This window comes from Cyanistes caeruleus, chromosome 13, assembly GCF_971803275.1.
Source record: "Cyanistes caeruleus chromosome 13, bCyaCae1.hap1.1, whole genome shotgun sequence".
Classification (NCBI taxonomy): Eukaryota; Metazoa; Chordata; class Aves; order Passeriformes; family Paridae; genus Cyanistes; species Cyanistes caeruleus.
In genome coordinates, this window is record NC_141713.1 from 350820 (window position 1) to 375619 (window position 24800).

The 24800-nt window shown below is 62.9% G+C and overlaps 3 protein-coding genes across 8 annotated transcripts; all 3 read left to right on the forward strand.

Moving 5' to 3' along the window:
* Positions 1-1004: 1004 nt before the first annotated feature.
* FES (FES proto-oncogene, tyrosine kinase) lies at positions 1005-6922 on the forward strand. 3 transcript variants are annotated; one of them, XM_086848676.1, is made up of 19 exons: positions 1005-1165; positions 1964-2125; positions 2220-2393; positions 2462-2558; positions 2919-3102; positions 3216-3353; positions 3463-3582; positions 3659-3781; positions 3849-4035; positions 4117-4194; positions 4407-4616; positions 4706-4828; positions 5023-5076; positions 5197-5315; positions 5518-5612; positions 5705-5828; positions 5938-6095; positions 6325-6447; positions 6584-6922. In XM_086848676.1, exons 1-19 carry the CDS (start codon positions 1043-1045, stop codon positions 6724-6726), a joined length of 2535 nt encoding a protein of 844 aa, XP_086704802.1. In that variant the 5' UTR covers positions 1005-1042; the 3' UTR covers positions 6727-6922. The 3 variants fall into 3 exon arrangements, with proteins under 3 accessions (XP_086704802.1, XP_023789506.1, XP_023789507.1); XM_023933738.2 differs by having other exon boundaries at positions 1026-1165; positions 1878-2125; XM_023933739.2 differs by lacking the exon at positions 5023-5076 and having other exon boundaries at positions 1026-1165; positions 1878-2125.
* A 677-nt stretch (positions 6923-7599) lies between these two features.
* On the forward strand, positions 7600-15955 carry MAN2A2 (mannosidase alpha class 2A member 2). Of its 4 annotated transcripts, none has more exons than XM_023946073.2 (23): positions 7600-8120; positions 8304-8558; positions 8665-8809; positions 8902-9073; positions 9645-9772; positions 9887-10060; positions 10360-10546; positions 10630-10807; positions 10950-11152; positions 11409-11591; positions 11777-11891; positions 12036-12103; positions 12268-12433; positions 12683-12919; positions 13016-13138; positions 13230-13344; positions 13435-13568; positions 13675-13816; positions 14004-14137; positions 14420-14497; positions 14779-14973; positions 15064-15174; positions 15327-15955. In XM_023946073.2, exons 1-23 carry the CDS (start codon positions 7989-7991, stop codon positions 15477-15479), a joined length of 3528 nt encoding a protein of 1175 aa, XP_023801841.1. In that variant the 5' UTR covers positions 7600-7988; the 3' UTR covers positions 15480-15955. The 4 variants fall into 4 exon arrangements, with proteins under 4 accessions (XP_023801841.1, XP_023801843.1, XP_023801840.1 ...); XM_023946072.2 differs by having other exon boundaries at positions 7674-8120; positions 8259-8558; XM_023946075.2 differs by lacking the exon at positions 14420-14497.
* A 2632-nt stretch (positions 15956-18587) lies between these two features.
* On the forward strand, positions 18588-24793 carry UNC45A (unc-45 myosin chaperone A). Its single transcript, XM_086849503.1, has 20 exons — positions 18588-18730; positions 18885-19043; positions 19389-19425; positions 19508-19683; positions 19782-19874; positions 20097-20264; positions 20459-20627; positions 20865-21035; positions 21139-21310; positions 21476-21776; positions 21928-22022; positions 22122-22263; positions 22430-22570; positions 22707-22834; positions 23017-23083; positions 23264-23377; positions 23474-23589; positions 23682-23799; positions 23881-24036; positions 24246-24793. Exons 1-20 carry the CDS (start codon positions 18719-18721, stop codon positions 24504-24506), a joined length of 2796 nt encoding a protein of 931 aa, XP_086705629.1. The 5' UTR covers positions 18588-18718; the 3' UTR covers positions 24507-24793.
* The last annotated feature ends 7 nt before the right edge of the window (positions 24794-24800 follow it).

Genomic DNA, 24800 nt, shown 5'->3' on the forward strand with positions numbered 1-24800 from the left:
CCCGGTCAGCACGGGCTGCAGCGCTCTCACCTCGCTCTTGTTCTTCTCGCCACGGGCGGGGCTGGGGCCGGGCAGCAATCGGGGCTTCCAAAGAGAGCTCTTGCACTTGGGGTGGGCTGCAGAGCCGCCCAGCCCTGACCGCCCAGGAGCAGCGTGGCGCACGGGGGAAGGGGAGCCACGCCGCCTGGGGGATGCTGAAGGGATGGTGGCGGTGGCAGAAGCGATGCGGTGGCAGCTCCTGCCTTGGAGCTGCTCCAGGGCGTGGCCACCCCGCATTGCTCCGCTCTAGAAAGGCGAGTCAGCAAAACTTCCGCCTGACACGCTTTTTCCCTGACTTCCTCTAAAAGTGGAATCGGCCCGGCAGTGTCCTGCAGGTGACATTGAAACTCCTCTGGCTCCGGATCCTCCCTGGCAGTCACAGTAGAGGGCTCAGGCCAAAACACCCAGCGGTGGCTAGGCTGAGCTGAGTGGAGCTGGGCTGTGCCACTGGGCAAAGGCAGTGGTGGTGGCAGCTGCCCCGTGTGATGCAGCTGCCAGGGCTGGGCAGTGCCACCGTGGCACCACTGAAGCACTTTGAAGAGGAGGTGCCCAGGGCTGCCACAGGGAGTGTGGTCCTAACTATGTGGATGCAGGCTGGCAGCAAGGGCTGGGGCAGTGTGGGTGTCCATCAGTGGGTGCTCGGTCCTGCAGACAGGCTGGCCACATTCAGTGGGGCTGCACAGAGTCCTCGGGACCCCCCAGGTGCTGCAGTCTCTTGGAGGGACACAGGGCCATGGAGTGGGACTAGGAGTTAGGCAGGATCAGGCATGGCTGAGGGAGATCTGCTGGGTGGGACTGGTGCTGAGTGAAGGCTCCACAGGAGCAGTGGAGCTCTGGGTATACAGGGCTGGACCTGGTGGTGTCAGGCCCTGGTGGGAGACAGCTGGGAGGAGTGGTGGGGCTGGGAACTGCCCAGCTGCAGCAGAGCTGTGTGGTGGCGTCGGCTGCTGGTGTGGGGACTGGCAGGGAGGGGAGGAAGCGCAGGAAATCTCGCAATGGCTGTATGGTCAGCACTGGGTTTCCTGTTCCTCCCTGGGAACCAGAGCTGCACCAGGTCCAGACCGCACCAGTCCCGGCCCCAGCAGGACACCAGCAGCAGCCTCACAACGAAGACCTAGCAACAAACGTAGGTTGGAAGGATTGTGCCCTGGTGGGGTTCTAGCAGAGACAGGGGGACTCCTTTGTAGGGCTGGGGGAGGGGGTTGAGGGTGTGGGTCTTGGTGAGGTCAAGGGCTGGTCCAGGGGACATCCTGCCCTGCACAGGGAGGTGCCTCAACACTCTCCTGCTCCTGCTGCACTCTTGCTTCAGGGCAGGGCACCCAGGGACTGCCGCTGGGATCAGTTTGGCGTGCTGGGATATGTCCAGGTTCAGCACCTTTCTCTGGGGCTCAGCACCTTCTTCTGCTTCTGCTGGCTTCCCACCAGTGTCCCGGCCCCGGGAGCTCTCACACTGTGGGCACAGGGGTGACAGTGGCAATGGGCAGCACAGGACTGAAGCTGCCAGAGAAGAGGAGCTGGTGCCTGCCAGGGGTGGGGGACGTGGCTGTGCCCTTGGGGAGCAGCCCTGTGCATGGCAGAGGTGACACTGCTGTGTACGGCTCCACACTTCCTCCTTCCCAGCACCATCCCCACAGACCCCAGCTCCCACAGGGCTTGGAGCACTCATCCTGCTGCTTTGAATGTGTTTTACAAGGCTGTTTGCAATGGGCGGGGAGGGTCGTCTCTGCTGCAGACACCGGATGATGGGGCAGGAGGGTGTGAAACGCAGAGGGCCCAGGCCACTGGTGCAGGCAGTACAGGACAGCAACTGTGGCTCAGGTTGTCCTGGTGCCCCACAGACTTCCCCCGGCTGGACAGTGGTGCCATGGGCTTTGGGCCGGAGCTGTGGTGCCCACAGGGGCACAGTGCACTGCTGCGGCTGCAGGATGGGGAACTGCGCCTCTTGGAGCTGATGAAGAAGTGGATGTCACAGCGGGCCAAGAGTGACCGGGAGTATGCAGGGATGCTGCACCACATGTTCTCCCAGCTGGGAAAGCAGGAAGGCGCTTGGCAGCCCCATGGCGACCGTGGTGGTCAGATCGAGAAGGTAGGGATGCCCCAGAGTAGGACTGTGCCCTGCAGAGCCCAGTGAGCTGCTGGAAGATGCCATCTCCGCCCATCCCTGATTCCCTTTCGTGCAGTCCTGGTCGGTGCTGGTGAGCCGGACAGAGATGCTGAGCCAGACCCTGCGGCGCCACGCGGAAGAACTGGCAGCGGGGCCGCTGGTCAAGCTGAGCCTGCTCATCCACGACAAGCAGCAGCTGCGCAAGGCCTTCAGCGAGCAGTGGCAACAGCTCAGCCAGGAGTATAGCCGGGTATGTTGGAGCCAGCAGGGGAACAAGAGAATGTGCTGGACCCACTCCCTGACTTTGTCCCTCTCCAGACGACGCAGCAAGAGATGGAGAAGCTGAAGGCACAGTACCGCAGCCTGGCACGTGACAGCGCCCAGGCCAAGCGCAAGTACCAGGAGGCCAGCAAAGGTGCCAGCCTGGCCCCTGTCCCCTGCATAACCTTCCAGCTTCCCACAAGGGGCAAGGATGGCTGGAGCACCCCACACTCTGTGGAAACTACAGCTCAGCCTGGAGTGGGTGGGGGTTCTGGGGATGGGTAGCATAGAGGAGAACCCAGCCTGGCCCCCAAGAAGCCAGGCAGAAGTCTGGGGGCCTTGGGACACCACGCTGTGGGTCAGGAGCATCCCTGTGTCACAGTGTAACCACCCCAGGCTTGGTCCCCCTGCCTGCCTTGGGACCCTCTCCCAGCCCTTACCCTCTGACCCCTGCCCCTGTGCTGGGTCAGGTGATGTGCTGGCGGTTGGGGTTTTCTACAGCCTCTCTCCACAGACAAGGAGCGGGACAAGGCAAAGGAGAAGTATGTGCGCAGCCTCTGGAAGCTCCATGCCCTGCACAACCAGTACGTTCTGGCTGTGCAGGCAGCTGCATTGCACCACCAGCACCACTACCAGCGCGTGCTGCCCAGTCTGCATCAGTCCCTCTACAGTCTGCAGCAGGAGATGGTCCTCGTCCTGTAAGAGCCCTGCCTGTCCCACTGCCCACCCCATGCCCCACTGCCCATCCTGTGCCCTGCTGCCAGCCCCTGGGCACCCCCATGGCCCCACAGAACCAGCAGTGCTCCCACAGAAAGGAGATCCTCAGGGAGTACTGCAGCATCAGCAGCCTGGTACAGGAGGATATGTTGGCCATGCACCAGGAGATTGCCAGTGCCATTCAGGCCATCGACCCTGCCACTGAGTACAGCAGCTTCATCCAGAGCCACCAGTATGGCTCCACACAGCCACAGTCCCTCTGCTGGGTACGGCCCTGCTGCCGTTGGGTGGCAGAGCCGGCATGGGGTAAGTGGAGGCAGAGCTGTGCTGGGTGCCCACAGGTACGAATCTGAAGTGCCACCAGCTGTGTCCTTTGATGAGAGTCTGCTGGAGGACACAGAAAACCTGCTGCCAGGGGAGCTGCAGCTGAATGAGCTGACCCTTGAAAGTGTCCAGCACTGGTGAGTGAGACTAGCTATGGGCAGGGGCAGGTGAGGGGCAGGGGCTAATTCCCCTGCCACCACACGTCTCTTGCAGCCTGACATCAGTTGAGGAGGAGTTGGTGGCTGCCACAGAGGCCGTGAGCATCAAGGAGCAGCAGACGCGGGAGCTGAAGGCAGAGATCCGTGATGAGGAGCAGGGCCGGAGCCCCGGGGAGCGGTGAGGTGCAGCAGAGGGGGGGAAGGGGTCAGGGCAGCAGGTGCTGACTGCCCCTTCCCCTCCCCAGGGTGTACTTGTTGGGCAGACGGCAGGGGCTGCATGAGGCACGGCAGCAACTCGAGGGCTGCCTCTGTGCCCAGGCCAAGCTGCAGGTGCAGCGGGATCTGCTGGCCAGGAAGCTGGCAGAGCTGGGTGTCAGGGACGCCCTGCCTGCCCTGCCTCTGCCAGAGGATCGGCAGTCCATCTCCTCCACAGTGAGTCAGTCTTGCCCCCTGTGCTCTGGAAGCTGCATGGATGGGGTGCACAGCTGATGCACAGCCCGTTCCTCCTTCCAGGAGCAGGAGCGGAGCGGGGCCAGTGCACTGGAGACTCTAAAGAACCACATCACAGGCATCTTCAGCCCAAAGTACTCGGTGAGCCCCTGGGCACCTCCAGCCACCCTGCTCTCCACCCAGCTGTCTTGCTGAGCCTGTCCTTTCCTTTCTGGCCACAGAGCCTCCCTTGCTTCAGCACCTCCAGATTCTGTTCCCACCTGCCCCAGGCACAGCTTCCAGACACTGCTGCTGCCGCACCTCTGGCACAACTCAGTAGTGTGCATGTCTGGGCTCATCTTGTCTCCTTCCAGCTGCCACCCCCCGTGCCCCTAATCCCAGACGTGCAGAAGCCGCTGTGCCAGCAGGCCTGGTACCATGGGGCCATCCCACGTTCAGAGGTTCAGGAGCTGCTGACCTGCAGTGGGGACTTCCTGGTGCGGGAGAGCCAGGGCAAGCAGGAGTACGTGCTCAGCGTGCTGTGGGATGGGCAGCCCCGGCACTTCATCATCCAGGCTGCCAATGTCAGTGACCACAAGCTGGGGGATGGCTGGGGTGGCCTTGCATGGGCAAGCACAGGTTCCTCACAACCTCTTGGCCTCCCTTCCTGCAGAACATGTTTCGGCTGGAGGGTGATAGCTTCCCCACCATTCCACTGCTCATCCAGCACCTCCTGCAGAGCCAGCAGCCCATCACACGCAAGAGTGGCATTGTCCTTGCCAGGGCTGTGCCCAAGGTGATACAGGCAGTGGAGAGGGGCAGAGTGCAGGGGCAGCTCTGCCCAGCTCTTCCTCCTGTCCATGACTGGGCTGAGAGCCACAGACATACTTCTCCAGCTAGACAGAGGGACTTGGACCTGGGGCTCTGCCAGAGAGGGGGTTGCAGGGGTATGTGGGCCAGGGGCAGCTCACTGGTGTCTGTTTGCTGCAGGACAAATGGGTGCTCAACCACGAGGATGTGCTGCTGGGGGAACGCATTGGTCGGGTGAGATGGGTGCTGTGGGGTCTGTAGGAGGGCAGGGCTGTCCTCACAGGGTCTACAGGAGGACAAGGGTTGCCTTGGGCCACATGGTGAGCTGAGCCTGGTGCACCTGTGTCTCGGAAGGGTAACTTTGGGGAGGTGTTCAGCGGACGCCTGCGCACTGACAACACCCCTGTAGCTGTGAAATCCTGCCGGGAAACCCTTCCACCTGAGCTCAAGGCCAAGTTCCTGCAGGAAGCCAGGTCCGTGTGGCCGTCGGGCTTCTGTCACATTTGTCCATTCTTGCAGCTGTTTGACCCTTCTGGGGCTGCAGGACCCTCGTGCTGAAGGCTGTGTCCCTGGGCTGGCTGGGCAGAGTGCCCTGGGGATGGCAATGGGTGGCTTGTGCCCAGGGCAGCTGGGCCCCCCTACACTCACAGTGTAATCTAATCCTTGTCCCCACAGGATTCTCAAGCAGTATAGGCACCCGAACATTGTGCGGCTCATTGGCGTCTGCACGCAGAAGCAGCCCATTTACATCGTGATGGAGCTGGTGCAGGGTGAGCAGCCCCATCGCCGCGGTCCCCACACACGCGAGGGTGAGCCTGTCAGGTGTGCCTGGGCACCCACTGCCTCTGCAATCTGGGCACAGGGGGGGACTTCCTGACCTTCCTGCGCACTGAGGGACCCCACCTCCGGGTGAAGGAGCTGGTCAAGATGACGGAGAATGCTGCCGCCGGCATGGAGTACTTGGAGAGCAAGCACTGCATCCACAGGTAGGCCCTGGCAGGACAGGGGGAGCCCTGGAATTCTCACCGCCCCACGTGCCAGGTGGAGCCCCAGGGACAGCTGGGTACATAAGCTGATTGCTTGGGGCTGTCTCAGGGACCTGGCTGCTCGCAACTGCTTGGTGACAGAGAGGAACACCCTGAAGATCAGCGATTTTGGGATGTCACGGGAGGAGGAGGATGGCATCTATGCCTCCACAGGAGGGATGAAGCAAATCCCTGTCAAGTGGACGGCCCCTGAAGCACTCAATTATGGTACAGGATGGAGCTGGTCGTGGCCTGGCACCCCACAGCTTATTTGGGAGCCAGAAGTCTGGCACTATCCCACTCCCACTCACTTGGTCCTGAGGAGGGAGGCAGACACCCGGAGCACCTCAGCCCTCAGGAGCAGTGCTGCATCAGCTGGCACAGCTCAGGGCACAGCTGGGCAGTGGTGACATGGGTGTCCCCTGCCAACACCGTTTGTCCTGCCCCATGTCCCCAGGCCGATACAGCTCAGAGAGTGATGTCTGGAGCTTCGGGATCCTGCTGTGGGAAGCCTTCAGCCTGGGTGCTGTCCCCTATGCCAACCTCAGCAACCAGCAAACGCGAGAGGCAGTGGAACATGGTAGGGGTCACAGCTGGGGCTGGCTCCTGAGTGCCACCATGAGCTGTGGGTCCAGCACTGCAGAGCTGTGCCTGTGGGATGGGCCAGACAGGGAGTGAGGGGCCAGTAATCCATGTCCCCATCCCTGTTGCCCCAGGGATGCGGCTGGACCCTCCTGAGCAGTGCCCTGAGGAGGTGTACCAGCTGATGCATCGCTGCTGGGAGTATGACCCTTGCAAGCGGCCCAGCTTCAGCACCATCCACCAGGATCTTGTTGCCATCCGCAAGAGGCTCCGGTGACAGGGAGCACCAGGGGCCTTGGATCCATCCCATGGCAGTGCTTGGAGTCATCACAGAGTCCGGGCCGTGGCTACTGCAGGGTGGCTGTGCAGTGCTTGAGTGCCAAAGGCAGGGGTCCTACATGCCCCAGGGCGGGACATGGCACCCACAGCTCCTGCCCAGCTTCATCTTGTACAATAAATGCAGGAGCTCTGCAGCTGTGCATCTAGGAGCTGTGAGGGGACACAGGCTTGTACTGCACTGGGATGGGACACTGGGATGGGACACTGGGATGAGGCACTGGGATGGGACACTGGGATGGGACACTGGGATGGGACACTGGGATGGGACACTGGGATGAGGCACCAGGACTGGCATGGTGTACCAAGATGAAGTACCAGGACAGGGTACATGCAGGGAACTGAGACAGGGCAGTGGGACAGAGGGCTGGAACGGGACCCTGGGACAGGGCACCGGGATGGAGCACCCGGCTGGGGCACATCGGGATGGGGCACACTGGGAGAGGGTACTGGGATGGCCCCCGGCATCTCGACTCAGCTGCAGGGTTTGGGGATGGCTGCTCCCGTTCCCGGGGCTGTGCAGGTGTCCCGGCCCGGTCCCACAGCGGTGTCCCGGCCGGCCCTGTCCCACAGCGGTGTCCCGGCCGGTTCGGTGCCGCCTCCGCGGGGCCTGGCCCGGTCCCACAGCGGTGTCCCGGCCCGGTCCCACAGCGGTGTCCCGGCCGGTTCGGTCCCACAGCGGTGTCCCGGCCCGGTCCCACAGCGGTGTCCCGGCCCGGTCCCACAGCGGTGTCCCGGCCGGTTCGGTCCCACCGCGGTGTCCCGGCCGGTCCGGTGCCGCCTCCGCGGGGCCTGGCCCGGCGGGCGGAGCGCTGGGCGGGGCCTGGCCTGGCCCGTCCCGGCGGGCCCAGGCGGGCGATGTGAGGGCCTGGGCCGGGCTGCGGGGCCGCCCCGGGTACGAGCGGGTGGCCGCGGTGTCCCGGCCGGTGCTGGCCCGGCCTCTCCCGGCTCTCCCCGGCTCGTCACCGCGGGGCCTCAGCGCGGCGGCCCCGGGCGCTGCCCAGCTCTGCGGGGCCGCGCGGCCTCTCCGGCCCCGGCCCCAGCCCGGCCCCATCAGCAGATATAAATATACAGCATCGGATTAAGCCAAGTAGGACGCGGTGAGGGCTCTTGGAGGAGGCAGGAGGTGGCGGTGAGGTGCTGCGCTGTCCGACCTGGCTCCCCCCCAGCCCCGGCACAGGTGAGTCCCTGCCTCCCTTCGGGATGAAGCTGAAGAAGCAGGTGACAGTGTGTGGAGCTGCCATCTTCTGTGTGGCCGTCTTCTCCCTCTACTTGATGCTGGACCGCGTACAGCATGACCCCACACGACACCAGAGTGGGGGCAACTTCCCCAGGGTGAGTTTGGAGGGTCTGGGGTGAGGGAGAGGGGGTCCTGGGATGGCAAACAGGGACATTCAGCCAGGGAAATTCATGGGGAGCCAGTCCTGGCCTCTGGGAATTTAAGGTGCCAGGGCCAAAATTGGCTCCCCACAGTTGTGGGTGACTTCCTGCCCCTCGCTGTGGCCTCTGTGCCCCCAGAGCCAGATCTCGGTGCTACAGAACCGGATCGAACAGCTGGAGCAGCTGCTGGAGGAGAACCATGAAATCATCAGCCACATTAAGGACTCGGTGCTGGAGCTGACAGCCCATGCAGAGGGGCAGCCGGCATTGCCCCAACATCCCCTGAACAGCTCCTGGGTGCTCCCCCCTGAGAGTCGCCCAAGTTTCCTCTCCGTGTCCCCACAAGACTGCCAGTTTGCTCTAGGCAGCAAAGGACAGAGCCCAGACCTGCAGGTGAGGGACTGATAGCTCTGCTAGCGTGAAGGGTCCATACCTGGGCATCCATGGGGTCCTAGCTCTACTCTTTCAGGGGTCTCTCAGCCCTGTCTCCTACCCACAGATGCTGGCTGTGTACTCCTTGCTGCCATTTGACAACCAGGATGGTGGTGTCTGGAAGCAGGGCTTCGACATCACCTATGAGCCCAATGAATGGGACACAGAGCCTCTGCAGGTGTTTGTGGTGCCGCACTCCCACAATGACCCAGGTGAGCAGCAAGGGTTGGCCCAGCCCCTGCTACCCTGCAGTGCTGGCAGGGAAGCCTGGGCCCCCCACAGTGACACCCATCTGTGCTGCCAGGCTGGATCAAGACTTTTGACAAGTACTACTACGACCAAACGCAGCACATCCTCAACAGCATGGTGCTGAAGATGCAGGAAGACCCGCGCCGGCGCTTCATCTGGTCCGAGATCTCCTTCTTTTCCAAGTGGTGGGACAACATCAGTGCCCAGAAGCGGGCTGCTGTGCGCAGGTAGGGCTGCCCACCTGGCCCCACTGCCCACCTAGCTCCCAGGCAGGCCTAGAGCATGGGGTGTGTGAGGGATAGGCCTAGGGACTGGGAAGCTGCCATGGGCCCTGCACTGCTCAGCATAGGGTGCCCTCAAACTGCCAGCAGCTTCCCAGTGCCATCAGATGTCAGAGCCACTGCCATGTGGGGTGAGAGGTGGGGGGACAGATCCTGCCCTGGGCTCCTCCCTGTGCTGACTGGGCTGGGGAACTTGTGTGCAAAACCCAGAGAACCCACGGAGGGGTGGGAGACCTGGAGAGCAGGATTATGTGGTGAGTCAGGGCCCCCTTGTCTGCCCCCTACCCCAAGAGAGTTGGAGGCTACAGTGGAGGGTGTGTGGGAATGGGCTGTGGCTGGCATTGGGCGGTGGACGGATGACTCTCTAGTGTGGGGACAGCATGACAAGGGGGGAATGGCAGTGGTGGTGGATGTGGGGGCTGCAGGTAGACTGTAGGTGGCTCAGGGCACAGGGACTCTTCAGTGGATATATGGCTCATGCAGGGCTCTGGTCACATCCTGGGTGTGCCCCTCACAGGCTGGTGGGCAATGGGCAGCTGGAGATGGTGACGGGCGGCTGGGTGATGCCTGATGAGGCTAATTCCCACTACTTCGCCATGATTGACCAGCTGATCGAGGGGCACCAGTGGCTGGAGAAGAACATCGGTGAGAGCTGGGCAGATCTGGCCGGGAGCCTGCCTGATGAGCTGCAGGCCTCCAGGTCCTGACACGGGAAGTGCTGCCAGCCCAGCATACAGCTGACGTGTCTCTGTGCCCCAGGTGTGACGCCGCGGTCGGGCTGGGCCGTAGACCCCTTCGGGTACAGCTCCACCATGCCCTACCTCCTGAAGCGCTCCAACCTGACAGCCATGCTCATCCAGCGCGTGCACTATGCCATCAAGAAGCACTTTGCTGCCACCCAGAACCTGGAGTTCATGTGGAGACAGACATGGGGTAAGGGGCTGCCAGAAGGGGACTGCAGAGGAAGCCCTCTGGGGCAGGTGGCAGCAGAGAATGGCTACCAGCTGCTTTTCTGTGCAGATGAGCTAAGCACTGGGAGGCAATGTCTCTCCCTGTGGGACAGCCTCAGGGTGACTTTCCACCTGTCCCCATGTCCAGCAACACTCTGGGGGAGGCTGCTGTGCCCTCTGAGCTCCAAGGTCTGCGCTGTCGGACCACTGTCTTTGGACCCCCCTGCTCAGGGCAGGCAAGGGAGAGCCATTGCTGGTGCTCACCTGTCCTTGGTCCCACAGATCCAGACACCAGCACCGACATCTTCTGCCACATGATGCCCTTCTACAGCTACGATGTGCCCCACACCTGTGGCCCAGACCCCAAGATCTGCTGCCAGTTTGACTTCAAGCGCTTGCCTGGAGGCCGGATCAATTGCCCCTGGAAGGTGCCTCCTCGCGCCATCACTGATGCAAACGTGGCAGAGCGGTGAGTGCGGCAGGGGCAGGGCCACGTGCCTCCCAGCCTATGGGGCCACCAGGGGCCGGCCTCATTCCCCGACCCCCACACAGAGCCCAGCTGCTGCTGGACCAGTACCGCAAGAAGTCCAAGCTGTACCGCAGCAAGGTGCTGCTGGTGCCCCTGGGAGATGACTTCCGCTATGATAAGCCGCAGGAGTGGGATGCCCAGTTCCTCAACTACCAGCGCATCTTTGACTTTCTCAACTCCCGGCCTGACCTTCATGTCCAGGTATGTGTGAAGAGCTCCATGGGGCTGGGGGGAGCAGGAAGCCATGGCAGAGCACAGTTGGAGGGGTGAACAGTTCTGTGAGGGGTGATAAGAGCCCCCACTGCAGGAGCCCAGGCTCAGGGCTGCACGTGCTGTCTTGCAGGCACAGTTTGGCACACTCTCTGACTACTTTGATGCCCTGTACAAGAAAGTGGGCATTGTGCCGGGGATGAGGCCACCCGGGTTCCCAGTTCTGACTGGGGATTTCTTCTCCTATGCGGACCGGGAGGATCACTACTGGACAGGATATTACACCTCCCGGCCATTCTACAAGAGCCTGGACCGAGTGCTGGAGGCCCACCTCCGGTGAGGGGCAGTGGGCTGGTCCATGGGGCACAGGAGGTGTGCAGGGGGCATGGGTGAGGGGTGGCTGGGCAGTATCCTGGGGATCTTGTCAGCCCCCGGTCTGTTCCAGCTGCCAGCACACTGGACTGGTGCACACAGTGCCAAACCCTCATTCAGTCCCAGGGCAGTGTGTGCTTTTGCTGCCCCCGTCCCAGGCCAGCCCCCACAGTATTGTAGCAGCAGGGTAGAGATACTCAGTGACTCTGTCCCTGTGCAGGGGGGCAGAGATCCTGTATAGCCTGGCACTCGCCCACGCCCGCCGTGCCAGTGCTGATGGCAAGTACCCGCTCTCTGACTACGCCCTGCTGAGCAACGCTCGCCGCAACCTGGGCCTCTTCCAGCACCATGATGCCATCACCGGCACTGCCAAGGAGGCTGTGGCCGTGGACTACGGAGTCCGGTGCGTGTGGGGACCAGGGCGCCCTCAGAGCCTGTCTCAGAGTGGGGCTGGTGGGCTCAGGGCTGGGAGAATGGCTAGGCATGGGGATGCTGTGGGGAGGTCCTCCCTCTCCTGGGGAGATGTAGAGGGTGTTGGGGCAGTCCTGGGGCAGATGGTCCCAGGTGGCTCACTCTGCCTTTGCCCAGGCTGCTCCACTCCCTCACCAACCTGAAGCGTGTCATCATTAATGCTGCGCACTACCTTGTGCTGGGGGACAAGGACACATACCACCATGACCCGGCTGCACCGTTCCTTGGCATGGTGAGCAGCACCAGGCCCTGGCTCCCTGCACTCTGGCACTGTCCCCATGCCCCCGGGAGCAACTCCGTGCTGTAGAGGCCAGGAAGAGGGCCCCAGCTGGGAGCGGGCTTGGGCACACCCCAACTCTTTATTCCTTCTCCCCAGGATGAGACACGCTCCAGCCAGGACTCTCTCCCAGAGAGGACAGTGGTCAAACTGGACACCTCACCTCGGTAGGGCCTCCTGCCTTGCTCTGGGGACTTATGGGACTGTGGGGAGGCTGTGAGGGAGTACCTGTGAAGTTTGGGTAGTTGCAGTGGGTCTGTAGGTAGTGTGGGGCGTGGGACATCTGGGATGCTGTGAGGCAGGGATGCCATCCCTGTGTTACCCCCCACAGGTTCCTGGTGGTGTTCAACCCGCTGGAGCAGGAGCGCCTGAGCGTGGTTCCGGTGCTGGTGGACTCCCCACACGTGCGTGTGCTCTCTGAGGAGGGGCAGCCCCTGCCGTCCCAGCTCAGTGCAACGTGGAACTCTGCCACTGATGTGATGCCTGATGTCTACCAGGTATGGGGTGCCCCACACCCACAGCCCATGTGTGCCAGCCTCCCATCCCATGCACTACCAGGACAAACTGGCAACCCTGCTCTATCCCTGCCCTGAAACACAAGATCCCACAGCTCTCAAGCCCCCAGGTCACCATGCACGTTCCTCCTCCTCAGAGGCCCCGCAATGCCGAGCGGGGTCTTTGCCCCACTGACCTCCAGCCGTTCCCTGGACGCGGGGGGCTGGCTCAGGTCCCCACGCTGCCTGCAGGTGTCTGTCCTGGCCCGCCTGCCCGCACTGGGGCTGCGTGTGCTGCAGCTGCACAAGTCCTTGGATGGCCACGCCGCGCCAAGGTCCTCCACGCGCCTGTACCTACATGGCCGGGACGTGCCCGTGCACAAGCCAGAGGCTGTGCCTCTGCACATCTTGCCAGCTGCTGCTGCTGACTTCTGCCTGGAGAACCAGCACCTGCAGGCCTGCTTCTTGGGGCGTACGGGCCTGCTGCAGGTGAGTGCAGGGCTGTGACAGGTTGTGGGGTGAAGGAGGGGAGGGGTACATCCCGCTGCTTCATGCACTTACTGCTGTGCTGGCCCACACCCGCAGAGCCTGCGCCAAGCTGGGGAGGAGCAGGGGCACAGGGTGAGCAGCGAATTTCTTGTCTACGGCACCAGGACCTCCAAGGACAAAAGCGGGGCCTATCTGTTCCTGCCTGATGGCGAGGCCAAGGTACAGGGCCCTCCCCTGAAACCCAGCTGACAGCTGTGCCCACAGGACTATCCTCAGGCAGCAGCCTCAGCGCAGTTATCCCTCCCCCCAGCCCTACGCTCCCAAGGACCCCCCAGTGGTGCGGGTCATGGAGGGCCCGCTCTTCTCAGAGGTTGCCAGCTACTACCAGCATGTCCAGACTGTGGTGCGGCTGTATAATGTGCCAGGTGAGATCTTGAGGCTGTGCCAGGTGTCGCTGGCCCAGGGAACTGGACTGTGCTGCCTGTGGGGCTCAGCTCCTCACTGCCTTCCCACAGGGGTGGAGGGTCTATCCCTGGATGTCTCCTGCCTGGTGGACATCCGTGACCACGTCAACAAAGAGCTGGCCCTGCGCTTCAGCACTGACATTGAGAGTGATGAAACCTTCTTCACAGACCTCAATGGTTTCCAGGTATGCAGCAGGCTGGGGAGGGACAGCAGCTGCCCACGGGGACAGTGCTCTGGCACCAGGCACTGTGGGAGCCATCTCTGGCCACTGATCACTGGTCCCTTGGCAGATCCAGCCCCGCAGGTACCAGCGGAAGCTGCCACTGCAGGCCAACTTCTACCCAATGCCTGCCATGGCCTATATCCAGGACATGCAGAGCCGTCTGACGCTGCTCACAGCCCAGGCCCTGGGGGTCTCCAGCCTCCACAGTGGTGAGCCAGTGGGCTGTGCCTTGGGAACCTGCCATGGAGCTAGGGCTGTCCTCCCCAACGGAAGCAGGAGAAGAGGGTGCTGCGGGCTGGGCAGGGTGCCCTGGTCCTGCTGTCTCTGAGGCCTCTGTGCTGTGGGGTGTGGCTGGTGCCTGGTAAGGCCTGGGCTGCAGGGACTCGCTCTCCACAGGCCAGCTGGAGGTGATCCTGGACCGGCGCCTCATGCAGGACGACAACCGGGGCCTGGGCCAGGGGCTGAAGGACAACAAGCGTACCTGCAACCGCTTCCGGCTCCTCCTGGAGCGCCGCAGCGCTGCCAACAAGGTGCTGGCTGTGAGGTGGCAGGACAGGAGAGCCCAGCCCTGCCTTGGGATGGAGCAGGGTGGAGGCATTTGCAGAAAGCTTCACATGTGATGGGATGCAGTGTCCTCTCCCCTCTTGTTCCATTGTGCTGGCACTGGGCAGGGATAGGCCTGGAGCAGGGGGCATGGGGACAGCAAGATGTGCAGTGGGGTCTGTCCCTGTGGAGCCACATTGCCCTCATAATCACGGTGTTCTTGTCCCATCCCCTCGCTGCCCTCTGCATGTGCTGTGCCACCCATCCAGAGCTCCGGCTTCTTTTCCAAACTGGTCTCCATGTTTAAAGCCTTGAGCTTCCCTGGCACCAGGACTGGCAGACCTGAGGTAATGGCCAGCCTGGCCCTGCTGTCTCTCCCTGTCTTGTGCACTAGCTGCTAGCCACTAGTCTAGCCAGGCTTGTAGCAGGTCTGTAGCCTGACCATCAGCAAACCGAGGTCCTGTTTGGGTGCTGGGGAGGGGGTCCTGCCTGGGCAGGGGCAGCTCTGTGTGCACTGTGCTGGCAGGTGTCCGGTCTCGAGGTGCTGCTGGGATGGGGGTTCTGTGGGCCTTACCCAGCCTCTGCCTGGCTTCCTGGGCCCACACTTGACCCATGCGCTGCTTGGCAGGTGCAGGATGAGCGCCCCATCAGCTTCCCCTCCCTGCTGAGCCACATCACCTCCTTGCACCTGAATGCTGAGGCCTTGGTCATGCCAGTGGTGCTGGAGAAGCCAGCCCTGCCAGCCCTGCGCTCTTTTGTGCCCCTTGCCACCACCCTTCCTTGCGACTTCCACATCCTCAACCTGCGGATGCTGCAGGCAGAGGTGAGCTATGGCCCAGGGGCAGCAGGGCTTTGGTGGGCATCTTTCCCCTGCTGTCCCCAGTGTTGTGCCTCACACTCCAGCTCCCTGCAGGATGACTCGCTACCATCAGCTGAGGCAGCACTGATCCTGCACCGCAAAGGCTTTGACTGCAGCCTGGAGGCCAAGAACCTGGGCTTCAACTGCACCACCAGCCAGGGCAAGGTAGGGCCAAGCTGCCCCCACACCTCCACTGGGTCAGAGCTGGGACCTTGACATGGCAGTCATGGCACGTGTCAGGCTGTCCTGGGCACAGTGCTGCCCCAGGCATTATATCCTCACCTGGGCCTCCCCGCTTCTTCCTCCTCTCTCCCCAGCTGGCTCTGGGAGGCCTGTTCCAGGGGCTGGAGCTAGGCTCCCTGCAGCCCACCTCACTGACGCTCATGTACCCGCTGGGCACAGCCTCCAACAGCACCAACATCCGCCTGGACCCCATGGAAATTGCCACGTTCCGCATCCGCCTGGGCTAATGTCAAGCAGGAGAGGAGTGGCTGGACAGCACAGGAGCAGCAGTGGACTGGGGCCAGCAGTACTGTGATGGGCACGGGCAGGAGGGGACAGACTGGCAGAAGCTGCTGCTGCCACTTTCTAATTTATTAGTTCCATGTTCTCAGATAGATTTTGGAATGAACTACTGTGGCAGGGCTGAACCAGATGCTGCTGGATGCGGTGCTGGATGGGCCAAGCGTGGCTGGGGAGGGCAGCAGGCTGGGCTCTGCTGCTGCTGGTGGGCCAGACACTGCTGCCCTGTCACAGGCAGGCTGCCCAGGAGAGTGGCCACTCTGTTGGCTGGGGCAGGGGTTCATGCAGGGCTTCCCCTGCCTGGTGGGGCAGCAGGGGGAAGCCAGGAGCACCAGCGGTGTTGGGCAGCTGCCTGAGGAGGTGCTGTGGACTTGGGATTGAGCTCTCCTGGAGTTCATAGGAAACACAAGGCTGTTTCCAAGGGCCCTGGTCTATGTGTGGTTTGTGGCTCTCACTCAGGGGAATGGGAACGGTGTGCTGTGAGGAGACAGGGCAGCACTTTGAGGCAGGTGGAGGCCAGCTTGAAGATGTGGCCAGGAGCCCCAGGCATCTGTGAGAGGTTGGTGGCGTGGCCAGGGCCAGCTGTGCCTGGGGGTGGGCAGGAACCAGGAGGACAGAAATCAGTTCCTTGTGCAGGCAGAAATGCCTGGCTGAGGTGTGGGAGTGCCTCCCCAAATCCAGAGCCTTTAGTCCATTTTCAGAGTGTGCCTGGCAGTCTGTTCTGCTGGAGCTATAGTGGCTGAGTTGAAGCTAATTACACCATGTCACCAGAGCATCCACCTGGTTGCTGTGGGAACCACATGCCATACTTCCTGGTCCCCTGGGGCTACTTACTGCCAATGGGTGCCAGCAGGGAGGGCGTTGGGAAGGACTGGGTGAGGTGGGGAACTGCCTCAGCTCTGGCTTGGTTGGGTTGGACTGGATGAGCTTAGAGGTCTTTTCCAACCTGAATGATTTTGTGATTCCACGATTCCTGCACAACCCCCAGTACATCCACATTCCATGGGCTTGGCGCTTGGCAGCTCAGTACCTTGCAGTGCTTGTCCTGTGCTCTGCCCTTTCAGGGACTCCCAGGATGGGCCCAAGTGCCCAACTGGGCCCTGGATGTAGCAGCTTGTGTCTTGCATCCTGCCGGGAAGGGAGCCTGCCATCCTACTCCTGGCCCCAGAAGCTCATTACTGATGCTCCCGCCTCCACCGCGGTCCCTGTGGACAGAGCGAGTGCAGGAGGCTCTAATGGCTCTGAGCAGCTCTTGGTGGAGGCTGCGATGGAGGCGGGAGCAGGAGGGGCTGTGGTTTCTGCCTCCACTGGAGCCAGAACTGCCTCTGTCCAGGGCTGGCTGGGAAGATGCTGGATGGGCACCTGCTTCAGCTGCTCCTTACCACGGCTCTGTTCCCCAGCATCCTTGGGACAGGTACAGCCCCATTCCTGCCTCCCATTCCCTGAACTCATCCCTGCTGTGGCCTTGTCTGTTGAGGGTTGATCCCTGCCAGCCCAGAATGGAGGATGGGGGGTCTGTGCTGGGAGGCAGTGGTCTGCAGTGCGAGGTGGTGGTCCATACTGGGGATGGTGGCCCAGGTGTGGTGCTGCTCGGGTTACTCCCACTGCAGCACATCTGTGGGGTCTAAGTGCTGTCCCTGGGGGGTGATGGGGAATAGGGAGGGGGTTCAGCATGGGGGGTGAGGACTGATCTGGTGTCCTGGGGGCTTTCCCCTCCTCTCTGCCACCATAACTGCCCTTGGCCACATTTGCCCTTGCGGAGGCCTTGGCGAGCACTGGAGGTCACGGCATACACAGGGCCATGGCTGCCAGCAGGCAGTGCCAGGGGGAGCTCTGCTCAGCCTACAGTGGGTGTAGCCCACTCTGAGGGCTGAGCTGGGGCCCCCTGTGCCACATTAGCCGGGCTCCCTGGGGCTGATGAGCCCTCAGCCCAGGCCAGCCCAGCTCTGCTGGGACTGGGAGGGCTCTGCTCTGCGGCATCACGGCAGAGACCGTGTCACTGGAGCCGGCAGCCTGTCCTACAGGCACCGCACAGTTTCCGTGGTCCCTGCAGTGGGGACTTGTTCCCGGCCCTCTCCTATCTCCCTGCTTCAGTTTTGGTGCAGAACCTGCACCTCTGCGAGGGCTACGTGGGCCCTGATGGCCTCTCCCACCCCGGATTCTACTGCCCACGGCTGACGGACCCCCCCAGCCACCGCTACTGCTGCCAGCCCAGCCTGGACGCTCTCAAGTCCTGCTGCTCTCAGCTGGCCCTGGAAGCCCTCACTGGAGTGAACCTCTCCAGCCTGGCAAGCCCTGGTCTACTCCGGTGAGCAGGGCAACGACCGGCAATGCTGCTGAGGCTGTGGGGCCCATGGGGCTCCTGGCACACTCCCAGGGGCTCCTCACGGTTGCTGGGGCGGGGACTGTGGTGTCCTTCAGAGCCCACAGTGGGCCCTGGGTGCCCCCCCCCAGTTCCACTGCACTATGGGAGGGCCATGGCTGCCCCCTCCTGAAGTGCCCCACCCCGCAGGCACCCGCTGGCCCTGCCTTTCGTGGGGCTCTATGGGCTCCTAGTCCTGCTGCTTATGGCCATCGACCTCTGCCACTTCTACTGGACCCGCCGGTGCCACCTCCGCCACCTGCTGCCCCGTGCCTGTCGTGTGCCTCGTGGACCCCCAGGGCGGCACCTGGCTGGACCCCGGCTTTCCCACGGTGCCCCCAGACTGACACGGCCCAGCCAGGGCTGCTGAGCGGCGGCCACGGGCAGGGCAGGGCAGGGCAGGGCAGGGCAGGGCAGGGCAGGGCAGGGCAGGGCAGGGCAGGGGGTGTACACAGGGGGGACTTGCACCCCGGGGTGCTCTCTGAGTAGGGGGTCACTCACATCCCGGGGTTAAGTCCGGGGGGTGGGGGGACACACTCGCACTCCGGGGTTAAGTACGGGGCGGGGGGGACACTCGCACTCCGGGGTTAAGTCCGGGGGCTGTACGGGGGGACACTCGCACTCGGAGGTGCAGTGGGGCGAGGGTGCGGGGGGGGACACGCGGGGACACACGAGGGTGCCGGTGGCCGGTGCTGGCCCCGCCGGGCCGCGGGGGGGCGCTGCAGGCTCGGCCCCGCCCGCCTCCGGCCGCGCCCCGTCACGTGACGAGGGCGGTGGCGTCCGGGTTCCCCGGGCGATCGGCGGTGACGTCACGGGTGCGGCGCGATGGAGGAGCCGGTGAGCAGAGCCGGGCGGGACCGGGATGGGCGGGTCCGTGTCCTGGGGGTCCCTGTCCCCGTGGTCCCTGTCCCCGGGGTCCCTGTCCCGGGGTCCCTGTCCCGGGGGTCCGTGCAGGCTCCAGGGCCGTGTCTCAGCCGGTGTCCATCGGCAGGTGACGGCGGAGCAGCTTCGGGCGCGGGGTAACGCGCTGTTCCAGGCGGGGGATCACGGAGCCGCCCTCGCTGCCTACACGGAGGCTTTGAGCCTGAGCGATGCCGCGTCGGAGCGCGCCGTGCTGCACCGCAACCGCGCCGCGTGTTACCTGAAGCTGGTGAGCACTGGGCGGGTGTGTCATCGCGGGCTGCAGGAACCTGCCCGGCTGGCTGGGGCTGTTCCCAAGCAGTCTCAGTGTCTCTGATCTGGGGCAGGGGGTGGACGCGAGCAACTTTAGGAGCTTGAGTAGACCAGAAGTTCCTGAAAAGCACCTGGGGCCGTAGGGCTCCCCGGATACCCTCTGAGGGTTGTATTCTGGGAAACAGAGGGTGTCCCATTGTGCTGGCTCACTGTCTCCAGTGATGCTGTTCCCATCCTGTCCCCAGTCCCCAAAGTTAAGGGTGTAGGCTGCATGGGGCTTGTGCAGGCAGTGCTCAGGCATTTCCCTCTCCTGTCTCCACAGGAGGATTACATCAAGGCTGAGGCTGATGCGACTAAAGGTACTGTCAGTGGGGGTTGTGGGGGGACCAGCTGCCCATCGGGGCAGGCCGTGGGCCCTGCGATAGACCCCCTTGTGCGCAGCCATCGAAGCTGACGGCCGGGATGTGAAGGCGCTGTTCCGCCGCAGCCAGGCGCTGCAGCAGCTGGGCCGCCTGGACCAGGCTGTCAGTGACCTGCAGCGCTGTGTGAGCCTGGAGCCCAGGAACAAGGCCTTCCAGGAGGCCCTGCGTGCCCTGGGCAGCAGCATGCACGAGAAGGTCAGCAGGGGGGCAGTGGGGGGCTGCTGGCCCCACTGTGGCTGTGGGTGGTGCGAGAAGGTGGGGAGGACTGAGCCACTCTTTCTGCTCTGTTGCAGATGAAGGCCATGTCCTGCACAGACTCGAAAGTAGAGCAGATGTTCCAGATCTTGCTGGATCTTGACGAAAAGGATGCAGACAAGAAGCAGAAAGTCTGAGCTCAGGGAGCGGGGCGCAGTGCTGTGGCTGGGAGGAGAGGAGGGGAGGATTGTTGCTCCTGGGCCAGTGGTGGCTGAGTAGGGCTACCTGGGCAGGCCAGGCTTGCCCCATGCAGAATGCTCCCTGAGACAGGGGTGGAGGGTGGGTGCCTACAGCTACCAGCAGTTCCTTGTGCAGTGTGCTGCTGTGACCCAGACAGAACCCTTCTTCCCCAGGCTGCACAGAACTTGATCGTGCTGGCACGAGAAGAGGCTGGAGCAGAGAAGATCTTCCAGAGTGACGGTGTGCGGCTGCTGATGCAGCTGCTGGACACGGCCAAGGCTGACCTGATGCTGGCAGCCCTGCGCACACTGGTGGGGCTGTGCTCCGGCCACCGCTCTCGTGTAGGTCCCACCATACCACACGGCTGGGCCCAGGGGAAAGCCATGCTGGGGGGGCTGCAAAGTGTCAGGCAGGCGAGCTCTGAGCTGTTGCCTGCCAGGCCTGAATTTGTGAGAGGAAGCCGTCCTGATAAGGGGCTGGGAAACGCCAAGGCTTCCCCAAGGCCTCTGGAAGACAGGTGTGCTTGTACCTGCAGACCACGGCTGTCTTGGCAGAACTGGGGGCACCCCGTCTTGCGGCGGTGCTGGGTGTGGAGCATGAGCAGGTGTCCCTGGCTGCCTGTAACCTGCTGCACGTGATGTTCGATTCCCTGAAGGAGGGGATGCAGAAAGACTTCCGTGGGAAGGAGGATGCAGTGGTGCTGGGTGAGTGTGGGCTGCCCTGGCTGGCTGTTGTACAGGGAGAGCCCCAGGTAGGTGCAGAGATGCCATGAATTTTTTGCTGCTGCCCTGTCACTGCTCCCTGCAGCAAAGCCAAGCTCTGATCCAGGGTTAAAAGGCAGCAGAAGCCTCTGGTCATGGCAGCATCTCTGCCAGCTCTACCACGGTGGGGGTGAGGCCATGCCCAGGATGCTGACTGCTGGGCACTGTCTTTTTTTGAAGATTCCTCCAGGGACCTGAAACTACTGATCAAGCACCTCCTGGAGCTGCTTGTGTTGGAAGGAGCCTCAGCACACGGCCGTGACAACGCCCTCAACCTCCTCATCAAGGTGGTGCCCAGGAAGTCACCAAAGGAAACCAACAACAGCCTGAGCCTCTGGGTGATTGACCAGGGTTAGTGGAATCACTAGCAATGTCCTGATGGGGCATTGTGCTCCTCTGCTCCAGGTCTGCACATGCCATTGTGCCCCTCACTGGACTGTCTGACCTTTCCCAGGCCTGAAGAAGATCCTGGAGGTGGGCAGCACAGTGTGTGGCAGCTTGGGCAGCCTGCCTGTGACAGAGAACAGCCGGATGAGCACTTCTGTTCTGCTGAGCAAACTGTATGAGGACCTGAAGTGTGATGCTGAGAGGGAAAACTTCCACCATCTGTGTGAGGACTATGTGAGGTGAGTCCACTTTTCCTGGGGGTGATGGTGGTTTTGTCACCTGCAGCCTGGCAGCACTTCAGTGCTAAAGCTGACTGCAGACCCACTGGGGACTGCTGTGGGTGAGGTGAGGCAGGAAGAGGCAGGTGGATCATCCTGACCCTTTCTGCTGGTCTTTCCTTGAAGGAGCTGGTTTGAGGGGCACGAGCTGCCAGGGAAGCTGCGGGCCATTCAGACAGTGTCGTGCCTGCTGCAGGGTCCCTCAGATGCAGGGAACAGGGTGCTAGAGCTGGAGGGGATCATGGACAGTGTGCTGTCCCTCTGTGCCTCTGTGTGTGAGGCACACCAGCTGGTAGCGGTGGAGGCGCTGATCCACGCAGCCGACAAGGCCAAGCGCGCCTCCTTCATCACAGCCAACGGAGTCAACCTGCTCAAGGAGATCTACAAGCACAGCGAGAGGGACAGCATCCGCATCCGTGCACTCGTGGTGAGCACGGTGGGACAGGATGTGCTGGGGCTGAGCCCTAGGGTGGGCTGTGGGTGCAGGACCACTGGTCACAGTGCTGCTCAGGAGGTCCAGGAGACACATCAGGTTGCCTACATCCATTCCTGCTCCCACACTCTATTCCTGGCTGCAGGGGCTCTGCAAGCTGGGATCTGCTGGAGGCACAGACTTCAGCATGAAGCAGTTTGCTGAGGGATCCACCATGAAGCTGGCCAAGCAGTGCCGCAAGTGAGCGGGGCCAGGCGTGGGGGTGTGGGCAAGGCGCCCCACAGCTGGGCTCCCTGCAGCTGGGCTGTCCACAGCCAGGCTCAGGGACCTCTCTCCCAGGTGGCTCTGCAACGAGGCGATCGATGCGGGCACGCGGCGCTGGGCTGTAGAGGGCCTGGCCTACCTCACCTTCGATGCAGATGTCAAGGAGGAGTTTGTGGAGGACAAGGCAGCAATGCAGGCCATGTTCCACCTGGCCAAGGTGCATACCAAGAGCTGTGGGATGGACACCCTAGCACCAGGGAAATGTGCTGGAGTGGATGTGGGGTTCATGCTCTGGGGCAGGATGTGTAGGAGAAGCTGGGTGGGCTCCAGTCCTGGCTGCTCCTCCTGGCTGTGGGTGTGACAGGTGCCCACTGTCGCCGCAGTCAGAGGACAGGAGTGTGCTCTATGCTGTTGCCTCCACGCTGGTGAACTGCACCAACAGCTATGACCATGAGGAGCCGGACCCGCAGATGCTGGAGCTGGCCAAGTATGCCAAGCAGCACATCCCAGAGCAGCACCCCAAGGTGAGCAGGGCATGGCTGTGCTTGGGAGGAGAGTGGGTAGGTGGGACACAGACTGGGTTTCCAGGTGTGGACAGCTTGGGCACCTGACCAGGCAGCTGGTGCTCCTGAGCCAAATTTGACCTTACCTGTGGGACAGGACAAACCAGAGTTTGTGAAGCGGCGGGTGCGGAAGCTGCTGATGGCTGGAGTGGTGTCGGCTCTGGCCTGCATGGTGAAGAGTGAGAACCCAGCACTCACCAGCTCCTGCCGGGAGCTGATCTCCAGGTGCGACTGTGCCAGGGACAGGAGGGGCTGGGTTCCCAGTCTGTTGGCATCCTTCTGGTGAATTTATATGCCTGTGGTGAAGGCCAGCTCCCGGACAGTAGGGGGGATGTCCAGGAGTCTGGTGCAGCCTGGGCCTAACTGTGACTATCCAAATGCTGCAACTGATCCCATTTGGTCCCTAGAGTGTTCCTAGCGCTGGTGGAGGAGGCAGAAGACCGGGGTGGTGTGGTTGCTCAGGGAGGAGGCAAGGTGAGAGCATGGACCCCACTGTGCTTCTGCCCTGCACCACTCTGGGGGGTGCTGGGGCTGGGGGCTCTGTGGTTTAGCAGGGGCCGCACTGGCTGTCTTGGACATGAGGCTGGGTGAAGCTGTGGTTGCCCTGGGTGCTGTGGCCTTGGCTGCAGGACAAGCTGCTGTTTCTATCCCCAGGCTCTGATCCCACTGTCCCTGGAGGGCACTGAGGTGGGGCAGACCAAGGCAGCACAGGCCCTAGCAAAGATCACCATCACCTCCAACCCGGAGATGGCATTCCCAGGGGAGCGGGTGAGTGCTGGGGCTGGGGGTTGGGTCTGCCAGGCAGGGGCTCGTGTGGGAGCAGCAGTGGGGATTGACTCCGTTCCACATGTTCTGTTTCCACAGATCTATGAGGTGGTGCGGCCCCTAGTCAGCCTCCTGCACCTGCAGCGCACGGGCCTGGAGAACTTTGAGGGGCTGATGGCCTTGACCAACCTGGCTGGCATCAGCGAGAGGCTGCGGTAGGGATGGGGGAAGAAGGGGGCCGTCTGTCCCCTTTGGGCCTGGCAGGCTGCTCTGGGCAGGAAGTGCTCACTGCCTGCTTGCCTCCCAGGCAGAAGATCCTGAAAGAGCGGGCTGTGCCCATGATTGAGGGGTACATGTTTGAGGAGCACGAGCTGATCCGGCTAGCTGCAACTGAGTGCATGTGCAACATGGCCATGAGCAAGGAGGTGAAGGCTGGGATGGGCTGGGGTCTGTGGTGGGCTGCTGGGCCACCACACCCCCACACAATCCCTCCTCTTCCCCTGCAGGTGCAGGAGATGTTCCTGGCTGAGGGCAGCGACCGGCTGAAGCTGATGGTCCTGTACAGCGGGGAGGAGGATGAGAAGCTGCGGCGGGCAGCCTCGGGGACCCTGGCCATGCTGACTGCCCTGCATCCCCCCATCTGCAAGCGCATTCCCCAGGTGGTGAGTGCCCAGGATGGGCTGGACTGTCCCAGAACCCTGGGACAGCATCCTGTGTCCTATAGTCCCTCCTTGTGGTGGCCTGGAGCTCTGGCCCCAGAACACAGGGCAGCCTGTGGTGACTTGGGCCTGACTCTGCGATGGAGCTGTAGCGGGGGAGCTGGGCCCCTCCTCTTGGGGTCTGTGATGATGGTGGCCCCACTCCCCTGCAGACGGTGCACTGGCTGGAGATCCTGCAGGCCCTGCTGCTGAGCCCCAGTGCGGAGCTGCAGCACCGTGGCGCCGTGGTGGTGATGAACATGATGGCAGCTGCTCGGGAGGTGGCCGAGCAGCTCATCGCAAGCGAGATGCTGGAGATCCTCTCGGTGCTTGCCAAGGACAAGGACAAGCCGCGGGTGGCGCAGGCGGCCCAGGAGAGCCTGGCACACGCAGTTGCTTACGGCCTCATCAAGCCCAACCCCGGCCACGCCTGAGGGCCCAGGGGCCCCCGCACAGGCCGCACACGCTGCCCAGGCTGGTGCTCACACGCTGCTCTCAGGGCGGCCCTGGCGGGGTCTGGCTGCACACGGAGCTGGCTCAGCACTGCCCGGGGCCGGGGCCACGCTGCCCGCCCGGTGCCCCGGGGCGAGCGGCAGGACAAGGACAGGGCTTGCCGCCGCCTTTGCCACCGTCTGCCTTAGCCGGGAGGGCCGGCCCGGGGCGGGACCGGCGCGGCGGAGCTCGGCCCACCCGGTAACACTAAAGCTACTCTTGGACCACGGCCCGGC